The sequence below is a fragment of the Rhinoderma darwinii genome, chromosome 2 (assembly GCF_050947455.1).
Source record: "Rhinoderma darwinii isolate aRhiDar2 chromosome 2, aRhiDar2.hap1, whole genome shotgun sequence".
Classification (NCBI taxonomy): Eukaryota; Metazoa; Chordata; class Amphibia; order Anura; family Rhinodermatidae; genus Rhinoderma; species Rhinoderma darwinii.
The window spans coordinates 208,266,106-208,283,682 of NC_134688.1; the positions used below are offsets into that span (position 1 = coordinate 208,266,106).

A 17,577-nucleotide genomic window follows, 5' to 3' on the forward strand; every position below is an offset into this window, starting at 1 on the left:
CTACAGAGGGCACTGTGGAATTATCTAGGGCGGGTGTGGCATTATCTACAAAGGACACTGTGGTATTATCTGGGGGGTGGCATTATCTACAGAGGGCACCGTGGCTTGCAACCAATTTGTAAACCCTTCTGTGGGAATCCAGTAACTTATCTATATTCACATACTGTGGTTTTTTATTAAAATGTATGTTTTTTGGGACCACTTTTTTACTTAGTAATTACTATTTATGCGATTGCCCTATGTACATTTAGAGTTTTAGATTTACTTGTCTCATTTGTAGCAAAACCACCAACTGAGGTTATTTCTCTTCATTTTATAGTTATGAGTTCCAAGTGATACCAAAAAATCCTCTTGGTGAAGGACCAGTCAGCGCAACAGTGGAATTTAATACAGAATCAGGTAACTATATACTTTTGTTACCTTGGCCAGTGTCGATATATAGAAGCATGTTTAGTAGAATATATATTTTAAGTGAACTGGCTTTGGTTTCAATCAATTAAAAGAGTCTCATCATGGTTTTGTCTGAAGAGCCATTTTTTACAGTTCGTCCAGTGGCATAGTTGCCAACTTTTCCTGGAACCTTACCCTGCATCAAAAATCAAAAGGTGTGGGGTTCATGCTGATTGATATTGAAAGGGGTGTTTCTGAGGTGTTCCCAATCAGATAGGGGACAGGGTTTAACTAGTCTAGCAATTTGGAATTAAAATTTTTAGTAACCATTTAAAAACTTGTTTTATGTATGGCCTGCCTACAACTACATAGTATGCATGCAATGTTTGAAATAAGGAAAACAAAAACTGAGAGAACACACGTAATGAAGAGATGAATAAACAGCTTGAACATATTTTATACACAAAGGTAAAGTGACACAAAACCCATATATTCAAAAAGCTCTTGATATTAGATTATCATGTTTCCAACGACAGCTGAAAATCTGAAGTTCTAATTTCAAAATATTAGGCACCATGGGAATCCTGGAGAGATTTGTGTTCCAGAGCAACATCTCCAGCTGACTGCACATCTGGTCATAATCTCCGTGCTGGAAATATGTCCATGTGCATAGTTTTTCCCTCGCTTCATAGGTTTCAAGGCTCATTGTTAAGTGCTAGGAATAGCTATAGCTCCATCCTATATCCCAAGACATAAGTAATAGTGAAATGGAAAAGTCTGTATAAATAACTAACAAAGTATTTCCTCCTTTCTGCAGCTGACCCAAGAGTAAGCGAGCCTGTTACAGGTAAGAAAGGTTGGCCATTATCATAGTGACTATTTTCTTCATGTCCAAATATCACACTAGGTATTGTAATATTATTAGTTGCAGCAACAACATTGTTTACTTTAGATAGCTTATAGATATAGGATGAAAAACATACTGATAGGTTTATTAGCTTTTTACTAAATTGTGTGCGTGTCGAACACAGGGAAATTTGTACATGCCTATATACTCCTAGCCTAATGGTAATTCTTTGGCTAAGCAAACACAATTCTGTTTTATTATTATGTGACTAAAATTGTTAAATAGATGTGCTGAATAATATATGGGATCATGTATCCTACTGTAAATTATAAGAATATTATAAGTCAATGAGGAATTCTGTAAACATATAAAAGCATTAGGCAACAGGCCTAATATTCTTTATACTTTATAGTAGAGGATACATTATTCTTTATAATATACACCTCACCTGCTAGGACAGAACTATAAAATATACTTTGCAGCTGCTGAAGAACCTATTTCTTACAGATTGAGTGATTTCTACACTTTAGTCACCTAGTGGTGGTCACAAGAGAAGGAACTTTTCACAAAAGTGGTCCTTGACAGAATGGTTCTGCACGAAGAGACAAGCAATGCTCATGTAGCGCCTCTCATCTTTGTATAATCTCCAGATTCTTACATCAGAACAAAATATTTATACAAATATTATTTACAAACATGTCAAGATAAAATTTCCATTGATGTGTACTATACTATAATAAAACATCCCTAAATATTTGCTTAGCTAAAAATTTCTAAAATTAATTGTATGCTCATTTTAGTAATTTATTCCATTTCTATAACTCAGTATTTAATGTTTGGAGTTTCAAAATTACATATATTAAAGGCCTCTTGAGCCTAATGGGAAATCCGGCCATAGTGATCCAGTTTGAGCACACTGCCATCTGTGGTGCATCCCCATACTAAGGCCCCATGCACACAAACGTGCTTTTGCAGCCGCAATTCCTCCGAAGATCCATGGGAGAATTGCGGCCCCATTCCTTCCTATGGGGCCATGTACACAACCATGGTTTCCACGGTCTGTGCATGGCCCCGGAGCCCGGACTGTAGAAAGAACGTGTCGTGTGCATGAGGCCTTAGAATTGCCTAATGCTGTATTAGGCTGGAATCACACATGCAGTTTTTGTGGCAGTTTATTGAGCCAAACACTGGAGTGGATACAAAATAGAGGAGACATATCAGTCTTTCCTTCATACTTTTCCTGCTTTTAGTATCCACTCATGACTTTGTCTTAAAAAAACTGCCACAAAAATGTCACAAAAAAATTACATATATAATTCCAGTATTAGGATGCCTGTATACCTAGCGGGTGTGCGGTGGTAGTGTGCTGCATGCAGGATTTACCGTGAATTGCTGCAGTTTTGCAAATCATTTTTGGCCACACAACTTGTACGGGTGAAGCACATGGTTTGAATTCACTCACCTGTACAAGCCGTGCGAACTAACACATTGCAAAACCACGGCAAGTTGCATAGCCGCTACATGTACGAGCACCTTGAATATAACAAGCATTGGCTGAATATCAAACCCCCGTGAACTATCTAAAATATTGGGAGAATGCAAACAAATAGTAAATATGTAAAAATAAAAGAATACTAAGGGCAGAACAATGACTGTGTAGTTTATATAGCACTGTCCTTTGTACCAACTTTAAATCCTACCTTGATATATTCTCTTACCAAATATTAACATGTTCTCATAAAACAACAGTAGGACACAGAGGAAAATATCACATATCTCATGGATGGCATAATCTGACAATATAGTTAGAATATGCATTATAGATATTTTTTTTGGACTTGCTAATCATTTCCAGGTAAGCTCACTTAACCTTAGAAATATAGTGGGTGTCTTTGGACCAGCACACTTGTAATTTAGACTTTGTAAGGTTTTTCTGAGCGTCAGATGCATAACTTGTAGCTCCTGGGCCCAAATGTAAAATCTGTAATAGGACCCCTCCCCCAATTAAGAAGGCACATTTCAATTGGCCCACACCAGGGGTCGGTGAATTGAGGGAGGGACTAAACCTCCTTAAAAGCAGGCCCAGGGTCTAAGCTTTTTTGACAGCACCATAGCCCATGCTGTCGGGCCGCACGCTGAGCGCTTGCTCTAATTGACAGCCCCTGATGAATCCCATGTCGGGAGGAAATGTGTTGGGATAGGGACTTTTAAGGGTTAGTTCACACGTTGCGGAAAATCCGGTGCAAATAAAGTAACAGCAAAATGGATGAGATAAAACAAATCTCATCCACACTCTGCGTAAATACTAAGGGGAAAAAACGCTTAGAAATTGACCTGCAGTGCGGAATTTTATTCCGCAGCATGTCAATTGTATTTGCGCAAACGCTGCTATATTTGTTGCGGGTTTTCTCCATTGAATTCAATGGGGAGGTAAAACCTGCAACAAATAGTAGTTGTTGCGTTATTTGCGGCGAATTCGTAGAGATTCCGCTGCAGAAATCGAAAAAAATAGTATACTTACCCAGGAGTCTGTGTTTCTTCCTCCAGGTCAGCCTCCTGGGATGACGTTTCAGCCCCTGTGACCGCTGCAGCCAATCACAGGCTCTAGCTGCCATTACATGGGATGAAACATCATCCCAGGAGGCCGGCCTGGATGACGTCATAGGGCTGGCCTCCTGGGATGACGTTTCATCCCATGTGATCATTGCAGCAGTCTCCTGAGATGAAACGTCACCCCAGAAGGCCGGCCTGCTAGCATTCCGGGTGAAAAACTGCACCACAGTTTGGTGTGGTTTTTCACCCTTAATTCCCTGTGGCGCCCCTTAGGGTCAGGTTCCTGAGGCTGGCTGTCCTTCTCAGGACACTTAGGCATCATTTACACGAGCGTAATATACGCGCGTGCGACGTGCGTGCTTTTCACGCGTGTCGTATGCACCTATATTAGGCTATGGGGCAGTGCAGACAGTCCGTGAGTTTTGCGCAGCGTGAGTCCGCTGCGTAAAACTCACGACATGTTCTATATTTTGCCGTTTTTTGCGCATCACGCACCCATTGAAATCAATGGGTGGGTGAAAACCACGCATGCCGCACGGAAGCACTTCCGTGCGAACTGCGTGAATCGCGCAACAGCTGTCAAACTCTGAATGTAAACAGAAAAGCACCACGTGCTTTTCAGTTTACAAACATCCAAACGGAGTGTCATAATGATGGCGGCTGCGCGAAATCACGCAGCCGCGCATCATACACTGATGACACACGCAGCTGTTTTGTGCCTTTTGCGCACGCAAAAAGCCGTGTTTTTTGCGTGCGCAAAACGCACACGCTCGTGTAAATCAGGCCTTACACGAATTTAGTCTAAGCATTTACATAGGGCTTGATACCAGAAGCATAAACCGCAATTTTAATAAATACTCTCTTTTAATACATACCAATAAATGTTCCATTTTATTTTCCCATTTTGCTGCTGCTTTCGGTAAAGCATAGACTACTTAGGCGGTGAGCCTAGTAACAGTATAAATTATCTAGCAATCTTCCCATTCAATGAAAAAGTATTTATTTTATAACACGATTTTCCAGTAGTTAAATATTTCATTTTATTCTTTGTTGTTACTGAGGATCTGTTTTTTGTACAGGAGGAAAAGATGCTATATGGACAGAAATTAAATTTAAAAAAGATTTCTACTCAGACTGCAAAGGAAAACAATATGTCAAGAGAACCTGGTATAAGAAGTTTGTCGGGATTCAGCTTTGTAACTCTCTTAGATATAAAATTTACCTCAGTGATACTCTCTCAGGTAATCTTCCGTATATAATATTTCTGGTATTGCTACACAGGTAAAGGTCACGGTTATCTTGTGGTAGAGTCTCATCCGCTCAGTCTGTAATATAATTTATTTACAGTATATTTGGTGCCACCAGGTGACTCTGATGCCCATCATACGGACATCGGAGATCACAGGGTGGAGACAACCAATAGAATTGTGAATATACACCACACCACATCGGCCCACGTCACAGGGGAGTGTGTTAAGGGGCGGGAGTTGACCGATATAAAAAGTAAGAGGAAACACATGAGCATTGATGACGTCAGACGCCGAACATCGGTGGTCAGAGGAACGTGGGGGACACTCTCTGCTATGGTTCCCCTTTATTTGCCACTGCAATCCTTTTCTTGTTTAAAGAGCCGCTACCTAAATATTGATTAATTACTCTTCCTTACCATGGAAGAATATCTTTATGGCTTGATCTCCCCTGATGAATCCTAGCTTTGAGGAAACGCGTCGGGAGAACGACGACGAAGGGAGAATAACAAATAAGGATCCTCCTACATCTATTGCATTAAGAGCAACTGACAACAGAACGGGTAGGGTGTAAATTGAAACCCCGAAACAGCACTCCTTTCTATGTGTTAATATTCCTCAGATTGTGAGAATTATTATGAGACTTAAAATAATATCTATGGAATTATACGTGGCTGATCGGAATTACAAAATACAAATAACGTGAAGTATGAATATTGCATCCACATTGCAGTGAATATAGAATGAATCCTACTTGTATAAGTGTCTATGCACATCTGTTATGAATTGTCTACAGTAAAAGTTATATTTTAACAAAACTCCAGTCCTACTCCAGTGATTTCTTTTGATTTGTTGTGGAGAAAATTGTGTCTGAAATTTGTCTCCATAGTGAGGGAGTATCACTATCTTCTTAACTTACAGATTTTGGTATGCAGGAATCAGTGTAGTTTCAGTGTATTATTCATGAGTTATGCAATTGAAAATGGATTATGGGATAAAACACTGGAAGAAATTAGGTTAACTTTCTGGACATAATATTCAGGATCTAATCAAATCTCACAGAGACTCAACTTGAGTTTCCTAGGCCCCAATGCTAAATATGTAATAAGCCCCCGCATCTTTACATGCAATCTATATAATTGGTATCCTCTTTTGCATACCTCCCAACTTTCAAGTATCGTGGCACGGTATTTTTCCTTTTAATCCACGGCTCTAACCCAGCCCAATCCCTGCCCATACAGACCCGGTTCTGCCCACATAGTATCATGCTCCCATAGTGCCTTCCCACAGTATAATACCTCCCATATTACCACCACACAGTATAATGAACCCTATAGCTGCCCCACATAGTATAATACCCCATTGTGCCTCCCACACAGTATAATGCCCCATGGATACACCCATACAGTATAAAGCCAACACATATGTCCCCATACAGTATAATGCTCACACAGTTGCCCCATACAGTATAATGCCCACACAAATTCCCCATACAGTATAATGACCACACACATTCCCCATACAGTATAATGCCCACACAAATTCCCAATACAGTATGATGCCCACATACAGTATAATGCCCACACCACAGATGCCCCCATACAGTATAATGCCCACACAAGATGTCCCCATGCCGTATAATGCCCACACCAGATGCCCGCATACAGTATATAGCCCACACATGCCCCCATACAGTATAATGACCACACAGATGACCCCATACAGTATAATGCCCTCACAAATTCCCCCATAAAGTATAATGCCCCATAGCTGCCCCATACATCATAATGCCCACACAGATGCCCATACAGTATAATGTCTCCTTAGCTGCCACCATATAGTATAATTTCCCATGGCTGCTACCATACAGTATATTGCCCCCTTAGCGGCCCCTAGTGCCAGTGCCCATATAGATACATAGTGCCACAGTGCTCAATTAGATAGTGCCAGTGTCCCCTGCAGATAGTGCTCATATAGTGCCACCCCCCTGTAGATAGGGCTACCCGCCTATAGATAGGGCCATTGGGGCTCCTTCCAGGAGAGGAATCCTTCTAGAGCCTCCACCACGCTATGGCTGGGGATTCCGCTCCTGGAGAAGCTCCTGACATCACTGTTCATATATGGACAGTGACGTTAGAGGCTCCCTCTAGGAGCATAATCCTCAGCCGGAGCTTCGGTAATGCTCTGGCTGGGGATTTCGCTCTAGGAGTAGCCCCTGATGTCACTGTCCACATATGGATAGTGACTCCAGGGGCTCCTCCAGGAGCAGAATCCGTGGCCAGAGCGTCAGCAGTGCTCTGACTGGGGATTTCAATCCTGGAAAGGGGATCCCTCTAGAATCCTGTCCAGGAGCGGAATCCCCGGCCAGAGCGTTGCCGCTGCTCTGGCTGAGGATTCTGCTCCTAGAGGAGCCCCTGGCATCACTATTCATATGTGGACAGTGACATCAGGGGCTCCCTCTAGGAGCGGTATCCCTGGCCAGAGTGTCGGCAATTCTCTTTGCCGGGTGCTGACGCCGGCCCTGCATATATAGACAGCGATGTCTAAGGCTTCCCTGGGCTCAGAGGTTAAAGTAGCGCTGTGCCCGGGGAGTCCTCGACGCGTGGGGGAGATCCCTCTGCTGCTCCTCTCTGTACTATGAGTGGCTAGGCGCAGACAAGCGGGATGACGTCACTGCATCGCATCTGTCTGTACCGAGTGACTCATGGCCGATTCACATAGTGAATGCTGAAGCAGGGAGCTGACGGTTCCTTGCTTCAGCATTGGGTTCAACTGTAACCACATCCCTGTACAGGCATTAAAGGCTGAAGACCAGGGGTTTCCTTAGACTCCGCTCCCTGCATTAGCCCCAAGTCAAATCCCTTGGTGGTAAAGGGGGTTTTTACTGCGCCCTGTTGGCCGAGTTACAGCCCATACCCCGGGCTTCGTGACAAATGAAAATGCACACAGTGATGTCACAGTACAAAGGTAATGAGCACAGTGACTTCATAGCACAGTGCTATTAAACAGTATTAAACACAACATTATAATACAAGGATAATGCACACAGTGATGTCACAGTAGACTCAGTCTGTAATATAATTTATTTACAGTATATAACTTTAATGTGGAGTTTTGGGGATTTTGGTCTGCAGGAATCAGTGTCGTTTCAGTGTATTGTTCATGAGTTTTGTCATTGAAAATGGATTATGGGCTAAGGCACTGGAAGAAATTAGGTTAACTTTCTGAAAATAATTCAGATAATATGCAGGATCTAATCAAATCTCACAGAGACTCAACTTGAGTTTCCTAGGCCCCAATACTAAATATGTAATAAACCCCGCATCTTTACATGCAATCTATATTATTGGTAACCTCTTTTGCATACCTCCAATACACAGATAAAGAATACAATTATGTCACAGTACAGAAGTAAAAACATTGCATCATAATACATGAATACTGTATACAGTGATGTCCCAGTACAGAGGTAATGAACACAATGATTTCACAGTACAGGCGTAATAAACATTATAGCATTTCTGATACAGCTCAGATATTTGTTTTTTCTTTGTGTTTTTTTCAGGCACATTTTATAACATAGGTGATCAGTCAGGATTTGGGGAAGATCACTGCCAGTTTGTGGACTCATTCCTTGAAGGAAGGACAGGACAACAGCTACTACCAAATGAGCTGGAACCCAAAAAAGGTAAAGCATGATCTTCTATAACCTTTCGCCACTATTACTTTTCATATGGTAGAATGGTAAATTAGGCCAATTGCACATCACATTCGGGAAAACCACTCTCTCACACATCTTTTTTTTATCTAAAGAAGGATCAGCTCTCAGATATGTTAGGGAGTTTTTCCTCTCTCCCTGGCACCAAGGAGGAAGGAAAAGTATAACTCAAAGCTTTATACATTTTTTAAATGTAACATGCTTTTTTTATGGTGGGTTTTGAAGCGTTTTTGGTGGAGTTTTTTTTATTTAGTGTCATTTTGTAAATGCGATTTTACTGGCGTTTTTGAAGTCCTATACAGGAACGTATGGAATAACCGCCAGAAAAAAACAAACAGATCTAGAGTATGCTGTTTTGAAAAAACGCTACAAAAATGCCACAAACCAAAACTCTGTGTATGTAGGCTCTCTTATATTTTACTAAAGCGACATCAGGCCAAAGCATTTTTTTTTTCGCAAATAAAAAGAACGCGCAAATAAATGCAGAGAGGGAACATCACGGAAAATTCAAGTAAATGTTGTGTGTTCACACATACTGGTGGGGTTGGGACAGAAAGTATTGGTTTTACTACATTCATATAATCCTGTTCCTTTTACTACACAAAAAAATTAAATGTGCTAAACAGGTGTAGTTATCATTTACCTGTGAGTTGTATTTTCTAAAAATATAAGTGTATTTTCTGAAATATACAAAATAAAATTTTACATACATTTTATTCGTCTTTGTTTAACTCATCTCAATTGTAAGCTAAAAAGAACATGGATTATAGTAGGTAGCTGTACACTAAAAAATATGTTGTTCCAAACAGTGTGCCATCTACACTAATACATGAAGATGGTAAGCGATACTTAGTAAAATATATGGTGTCATTTAATCAAGCTCCAATATAATGAAAAACATGAAGCAGATAGATCCATCTATTAAAATAATTCTGCTGGAAGGCAGACTTCAGTTCCTGGAAAAAAGGAGGTTAATTAGAAGCATGCTACACAAACCCATAGGAAGATCGGATTATTTAAATATGTAAGTTATTGTTATATGTCAATGCATTTCATAAATGTAATATTTTCTTAATCAGTAGGAGATTCATTACAGTGCGCAACAGATGAATTATTCTACATTGCTTTCATACACATAGATGATCAATGATAGAATTCCGACATTGAAATATCATGTTATGTTACAGTAAAGATTACAAAACACTGGAATGCTCCAAAAGTCTCCCAAGTTCAGTACTGTACTGTATATGTTTCTTCACCATATGTATAACTAATGGGTGTATTATCTATCCACTTGTTTAAAAGTAGATAGTGAAAATGAAAGGGTTATTCCCATCTCCCTAATTATTTTTTTCTCCTTGGCTTCTCCAGCTAGATGTGCGGTACTAAGCCCTTATCACACGACAGGGATTCCCGGCCGGGTGACGGCCGTTCATAAATCGTCCGTCACCCGGCTGCATTAGGAACAATAGACCCCTAGTGGGGCTATTCACACGACTGATTTTTTGACGGCCCGGGAAACCTACAAGGGGCAGGGTGGCATTACCTACAAGGGGCAGGGTGGCATTACCTACAAGGGGCAGGGTGGCATTACCTATAGGGGGCTGGGTGGCATTACCTGCAGGGGCTGGGTGGCATTACCAACAGGGAGCTGGGTGGCATTACCTACAAGGGGCAGGGTGGCATTACCTACAAGGGGCAGGGTGGCATTACCAATAGGGGGCTGGGTGGCATTACCAATAGGGGGCTGGGTGGCATTACCTGCAGGGGGCTGGGTAGCATTACCAACAGGGAGCTGGGTGGCATTACCAACAGGGAGCTGGGTGGCATTACCAACAGGGAGCTGGGTGGCATTACCTACAAGGAGCAGGGTGGTATTACCTACAAGGGGCAGGGTGGCATTATCTACAAAGGGCTGTGCGTGGCAACAAATTTAGGCGGAATTCACACGGCAGGGTTTCCCGGCCGGGTGACGGCCGTTCATAAATCGGCCGTCACCCGGCTGCATTAGGAACAATAGACCCCTAATGGGGCTATTCACACGACTGATTTTTTGACGGGCCGGGAAAAAAATGGGACATGCCCTATTTTCGGCCGGGTACCTGGCCCCCATAGAAGTCTATGGGGCCGGGTAATACACGGCCATCCCCGGAATGTGTCCCGAGTGATGGCTGGGTCTACCGTCGCTCGCGCACTCTCTCCTCCTCCTCACAGCGCAGAGTGCATGTGAGGAGGAGGAGTGTATCCCATTCAGAAGAAGCGCTGTATGCTGGAGGTAACACTTTGGGGGTACTGCTGTAGCGAGGTCCCTGCTCTACTATGTGCAGGGGTACTGTGTGGCAGGGCTGGGGTGTACAGCAGGTGGAAGGGGGCGCTGTGATGGCTCCCTTCCCAAATCTCCCTGGCCCGGCGAATCAGCCTCCTTTCCGCCCTGGCGCTTCTTCAGGCGTCGCTACAGCTATAGCAGCCGTAGCGGCTGCTAGCGGCGACATCTACCATGGCCGATGGCGCCACTAGCAGCTGCAGCGGCTGCTACTGCTGTAGCGAGGTCCCTGCTCTATGTGCTAGCCCCACTTTAGCTCCCTGAAGGAGCGGAATCCCCGTGTGTTCGGGGATTCCGCTCCTGGACAGAGCGCTTGATGTCTCTGTCCATATATGGAAAGTGACATCAGGGGAAACTCCTGAAGTGGAATCACCGGCCACATGGAGATTCCACTACAGGAGTTGCCCCTGATGTCCCTATCCAGATATGGACAGAGACATCAAGCGCTCTGTCCAGGGGGACATACAAAAGAATGTTGAAAACTAATGAAGTAAAAGAATGAACATTATTAGTAATGTGAAGATAATATAAAAAAGGGCATAATGATTTTTTTTATGCTTGGTAGACATGGCATGAACAGATGGAGGTGAGGAGGAAATAAACACAAACTCCATATAAACAGACGTTTTTGGAAATTCCAGTGCTTGATAGACCTGGAATGAACAGTATCTATGTGTAGTTTAATTAGGCATCTGTTGCTATGGAATATGTGTTCATTCCACTATAAACTTCATTTATATCCTATTGAATCCTATCCAATGTAATGCAGCTGAGGGATCAGACAAAGCTCTCTATACTCTGTAAGCAAGTGAAAAAGGTTGACTGGCAATCATGTGACCTTACTGGGTGTGTTTATAGTGGGTTGACTCAAAAAAAAACTATTGACAAATGAAATTCATCCGATTAAAAAACGGTCAGGGAAAAAAATGGATGCAAATCGGGTCCAAATCGGCCGGTAAAAACGGCAACACGGCCCGGAACGGATGCAAACCGTATGCAAACCGGCCGGGAAAATCTGACAAAAACGGACGATTTTCCTGGCCGACACTCGGACCCTGTCGTGTGAATGAGGCCTTAAATGAAATTCATCCGATTTTAAAACGGACAGGGAAAAAAACGGATGCAAAACGGGTCAAAATCGGCCGTTAAAAACGGCAACACGGCCCGGAACGGAATCGGAACGGATGCAAAACGGATGCAAACCGGCCGGGAAAAACGGCCCAAAACAGCCGATTTCATCGGCCGACACTCGGACCCTGTCGTGTGAATGAGGCGTAAGGCCTCATTCACACGGCAGGGTTTCCCGTCCGGGTGCCGGCCGTTCATAAATCGGCCGGCACCCGGCTGCATTAGGAATGATAGACCCCTAATGGGGCTATTCACACGACCGATTTTTTGACGGCCGGGAAATCCGGCCGTCAAAAAATAGGACATGCTCTATCTTTGCCCGGGCACCCGGCCGCCCGGCTCTCATAGAAGTCTATGGGGCCGGGTATTACACGGCCATCACCGGAATGTGTTCCGAGTGATGGCCGGGTTTCCCGGCGCTTGCGCTCTATCTCCTCCTCCTCACAGCGCAGAGTGCATGTGAGGAGGAGGAGTTGATGCCATTCTGACAAATGGCATCGCTGTACACTGTGTTGCAGGGCCGGGGTGTACAGCAGGTGGAGGGAGCGCTGCGCTGGCTCCCTTCCCCTGCTTGTTAAAAGCACCCTGGCCCGGCGACACCTTCGATGGCGCCGCTAGTAGCAGCAGCTGCTGCTGCTGCGGCTGCTACTACTGTAGCGACGCCACTATAGCAGAGCAGGGAGGTATCTCCCCGCTCTGCTATGTGCTAGCCGCACTTTAGCTCCTTGAAGGAGCGGAATCCCCGTGTTTTCGGGGATTCCGCTCCTGGACAGAGCGCTTGATGTCTCTGTCCATATCTGGGCAGTGACATCAGGGGAAACTCCTGAAGCGGAATCCCCGAACACATGGGGATTCCCCTTCAGGAGCTGCCGTTGATGTCACTGTCCGGATCTGCCTGGCCCGGCACGGATGCATAACTTTATGCAAACCGGCCGGGCAAAATGGCCGATTTTACCGGCCGACACTCGGGCTCGGGAACTACCCGGTCGTGTGAATCCCGCCTAAGCCTTTCCTTCACATGGCATTGAAACAGCTATACTCAACTCTGCAGTGATGTGCCGAGTACAGGAGAATAGGACTGCTCCAGGTCTACTGTTCATGCCCGGGAGCTGTCCTATTCACTTCCATAGAGCAGGAAAGAGGTGGCCGTACCTGGAGTTACTGTGCATGCTCCACCAATGCATGCTCCCAAAAAGTACAGGGCAGGACTCCACATTAGAAACGGGGAATATACACAGCAAGGGATATGGGCTGGACGGCATACAATATTTACAGAATGGTGCATCATAAAAAATGAAGGGTAATTGGATTTCTTATTAACTTTGCATCAGGGACTAGATTACAAATCATCATGGAGATGGGAATACCCCTTTAACAGATACGTTTTACTAGTCCCTGTCTCCATATTCATCTGGTTTAGATAAAATGTAGCCGGTGAGCTCCAGCTTGCTCAGCAGTTTGGAGTTTCAAAGAGTCCCACACAGCATCCTACGTTGCACTTACACCTTTTACACATTTTAGGTTTAATTGTACGAGAGATATCTGGAACAGAACATCATCATTTGTCCTCTAGAACAATTTAACCTCAAAAGTTTTACAGCGTAAAGCAAGGTTCACACCTGCGTTCAGTTTCCGTTCTGCTCATCAGTGGAGCAGAACAAATGAAAAGCCAGAAGAGCCAATTCCGTTGCATGACAGATACCACGGCGGCTGATGAAACCCATTGACTTTAATGGGTTCATGCGGGGTGTCTGTGGTTTTACCGGAAACAATAGTATTGTATGTGCCACATGTAACTCAGTGTGGAACTTTAAGGGGGAGTTCACACAGAGTTTTCTGACGAGTTTTTTGACGCGGAAACTGCATCGGAAACCGCACCAAAAAATGTCCGAAAATGCCTCCCATTGATTTCAATGGGAGGCGGAAGCATTTTTTTCCCGTGAGAGTAAAAACTAGCTCGCAGGAAAAAGAAGGGACATGCCCTATATTCGGGCATTTACGCTTCTGACCTCAATGGGAGGCAGAAGAAGCGCATTTTGCGTCGTTTTTTTTGCCCGCGTCGTGCAGGCAGGGCAAAATCTTCCTCAAAATTCCAAACAAAAAACTCTGTGTGACCCCAGCCTAAAGCTGCTGAAAGCCGGCGAGCACAAGGTAGATTTAAGCGATCTTGCGGAATAGACAGAGAACTGTGACTAGCACATCTCACTAATATGTCATTTACCCGTTGACCACACATTTGGTTGAGCAAAGAAATTATATTACAGTACTTAACAACTGAACCTCTTGACTTCAGCAGTATGATTTGACACACTCCCTGCCTATGGCTTGATTAGATACTTGTATAATTTACCATACCATTTATACAGTGCTAACATATTCCACAGTGCTTTACAATCAGGGAAACAAAAGCTATACAAAATCACATTAATAAACAGTGAGGCAAAAGGAGAGAAGACACTGCCTATAAAAGCTTACAAACTAACGAGGATGAGGGGAGTGACATAGTAGGTACAAAGTTCTAATTTTTGAAGAATCCATAACTCTGTAGGTTTACTGCTTGAGGCTTCATTCACATCTGCTAGTAGACTACAGTATTTATTCCGTCAAAACTACGGAACCCTTGCACAACGGAGACAAACGGAAACCATTGGCACCGGATCAGTCACCATTGAAATCAATGGTGATGCAAACGGAAACCTACGGTTTCCATTTGTTTCAGTCAGGGCCCCGTTCTGACAGGAAGCTCCGATGGAACGTCAGAACGGGACACTGACGCAGATGTGAACGAAGCCTTATCTGACTGCAAAGTGTTGCGTAATGTTGGCACTATATGAAAAGAGGGTATTATTATTGCATTCACTAGCATTTAGTGATTTATGCTATCTTGTAGCCTATCAGTAATTTGAAAAAGATGTAGATCATTACATGTTCAGATATCATAGTTTAGCCTAATACACACGACCATATTAGATATGCCGAAAATACAGACACAAAATCGGATTATTTTCTCTTCATTTATCTTAGTATTAATGTCATTCATAAAATGTTAGATGTTTAGGAAATTTTATGAAATCATGGCAGAATCGGAGCGATTTTGCCGCGATTCACGCCAAATAAAGCATTTAAGCCGCAAAGTATGATCCCAGCCTAACAGAGCACATTTTTTAAAATAAATATTATACAATGGAGCCATTTCAACAGCTTCATATAAAGGATATTTTAAATCCAGAAAAAATATGGATTACAAAATTCTGTTCTGTCTATGAGTTTAGCTAAGCCTGTCCTCAAGGAACCCCAACAGGTCGTGTCTTGAGGATTTTCTTAATGTTGCACGTGTGATTTAATTAGTTTTACTATATCAATAACTAGCACGTTTTCTTTATCAAGACATGTTGTTCCCTAGGATGGATTTGGAAACAATCCTCTAGACTGTAGAATATCATTCCCTTTCTTATCCAATAGATATTATTAGTATTTAACTTCAAAAACTGTGTGGAAATCAACAAGCATTTGAAAACCATGCGATTTTCACTAAAACCGCATGCTAATGTGGTTTACACCCACATCGCAGCCGATACATGTGTCTTTACCCTGAAACTTTATACACACAGTCCTATTCCACCGTCATGTGCCAGATATATCAGAAAAAGGAAAATGTTTTCCTGCATCCCCCTGACATAATCCGATCCCATATAAAAATAGTATGATATAGCACCACTTGACACCACAAGTCATCCACATACATGTTCAATATTTATTCACCTTGGCATTATGTTTATTTTATGTCACATCCGTTTTTAGTTGACCCGTGTGGTTATAGCATTACATATAATCGTGACAAACGTAATTACCTTTGTATTTACTTTCGACATTGACATTGTTATAATGACTATTACCTTTGCACAGGATTTTACAGATCCGTCCGCCAGCAGCCAGTTGAATTTGGAGATATAGGAGGCCAGACACACATCAGCTATGTCCACTGGTATGAATGTGGAATATCAATACCTGGCAAATGGTAAGAAGAACGGTGATAACACAATGAATTCATGGACTTGCCCACATCAGCCACCATCCGTTCTACAGACAATTTGCTAGCTTCAATCTACTCTCATTACCTACTTGGTTCTACTAATGTAAGATATGTATTAAATCATTCTACATGTTACAGAGTTAACAGACTGCTTCCATATTTATCAATATACAAATAAGGATATTGTCTTCATAGGAGAAAATCTCGGGAAGCTGGCTCCCTGTTTCTGGTATTTTAAGAAAAGCAGTGTCTAATGTTATTTATCACGATGTTGTAAGAAATATTTTGAAGCAGATTTTAATCCAACTACATTCTTTATAGAGCAAGGTTAAAATATTTCTCTCCATGATAATCTTCATCTAATGTCATCAACGCCAATGTTTTAATTTATTTCATCAAGTGACTTTCATTTCAGTCTATACAACCTCTATGATATAATGGTGAAAGTATTTCTTGTATTTTATCATTGTTTTAGACATTGGTATGTGGAACTGACTAAAACAATCACATAAAACAAATAGAAACCACATTGTGGCCCCAGTGCCCTTATAAAATACTTGCCATCAGGGAACTCCTCACAGGTCTTGTACACAGTGTTGTGACATTAGATGAATAGATGGAAAGATACAAACAAGGCAGGTACTTACATATGATTAGTCTTTGGTGCAAAATTACATTTTACTTTCATGGCTGCAGATATTTTAAAATTAACATAAGCATGTGATTTATAAATAGATTTGTAATTAACTTTTTACAGAATGTACAGTATATCCAATATAGCTTTATTTCCAAATGCAACCTGGTTTTGTATCTGAAGAGAGCAGTATATGAACTCTACAATAAAGATATTGATCTTTTTTTAAAAAACAAAACACTGCTATTATATTTTGTGTTACTGTTGGATAGAACATTGTGAGCACGATTTTCAAGAGGTTCGTCAGGTCTGTATTAATTGTTACCACCTATTAGGGGGTGGAGACCATAGGCGTGCCCTGTTGAACAGGGAAGTCTATTGGATCTCCATCCTTCAAGGGCTTATCCCACAAATAATATGTTTATTTAAATAAAGCACCATATTATAAACACATTTTGTATTTAAACTCATTAAAAAAACTTTGAACACCAGTTGGCACTATAGTCTAAGTGTATAATAATGTGCATCCACCTAATAGGCTAAGTGTTGATGGACACGCATGATCAGTCTATCTCTCCCCAGCCATTTCTCTGCCTAGTGATTCTCTATTCACTGCAGAGCAGCCGACAGAATAATATTTCTGTCCTGCTTGTCAGGGAAGGATCAGGGCCTCTGCAGTAGCATGGCCAAGAAAACTAATTATT

The 17,577-nt window shown here is 42.4% G+C and overlaps 1 protein-coding gene across 1 annotated transcript in view; it reads left to right on the forward strand.

Annotated features, from left to right (window-relative positions):
- ABI3BP (ABI family member 3 binding protein) overlaps positions 1-17,354 on the forward strand; it is a 365,114-nt gene extending 347,760 nt beyond the window's left edge. The window contains exons 44-48 of the mRNA XM_075852779.1: positions 320-399; positions 1,208-1,237; positions 4,870-5,031; positions 8,603-8,725; positions 16,113-17,354. Coding sequence (XP_075708894.1) covers positions 320-399; positions 1,208-1,237; positions 4,870-5,031; positions 8,603-8,725; positions 16,113-16,228 — 511 coding nt within the window. The 3' untranslated portion in view covers positions 16,229-17,354. The remainder of the gene's footprint in view (positions 1-319; positions 400-1,207; positions 1,238-4,869; positions 5,032-8,602; positions 8,726-16,112) is intronic.
- Positions 17,355-17,577: the final 223 nt, after the last annotated feature.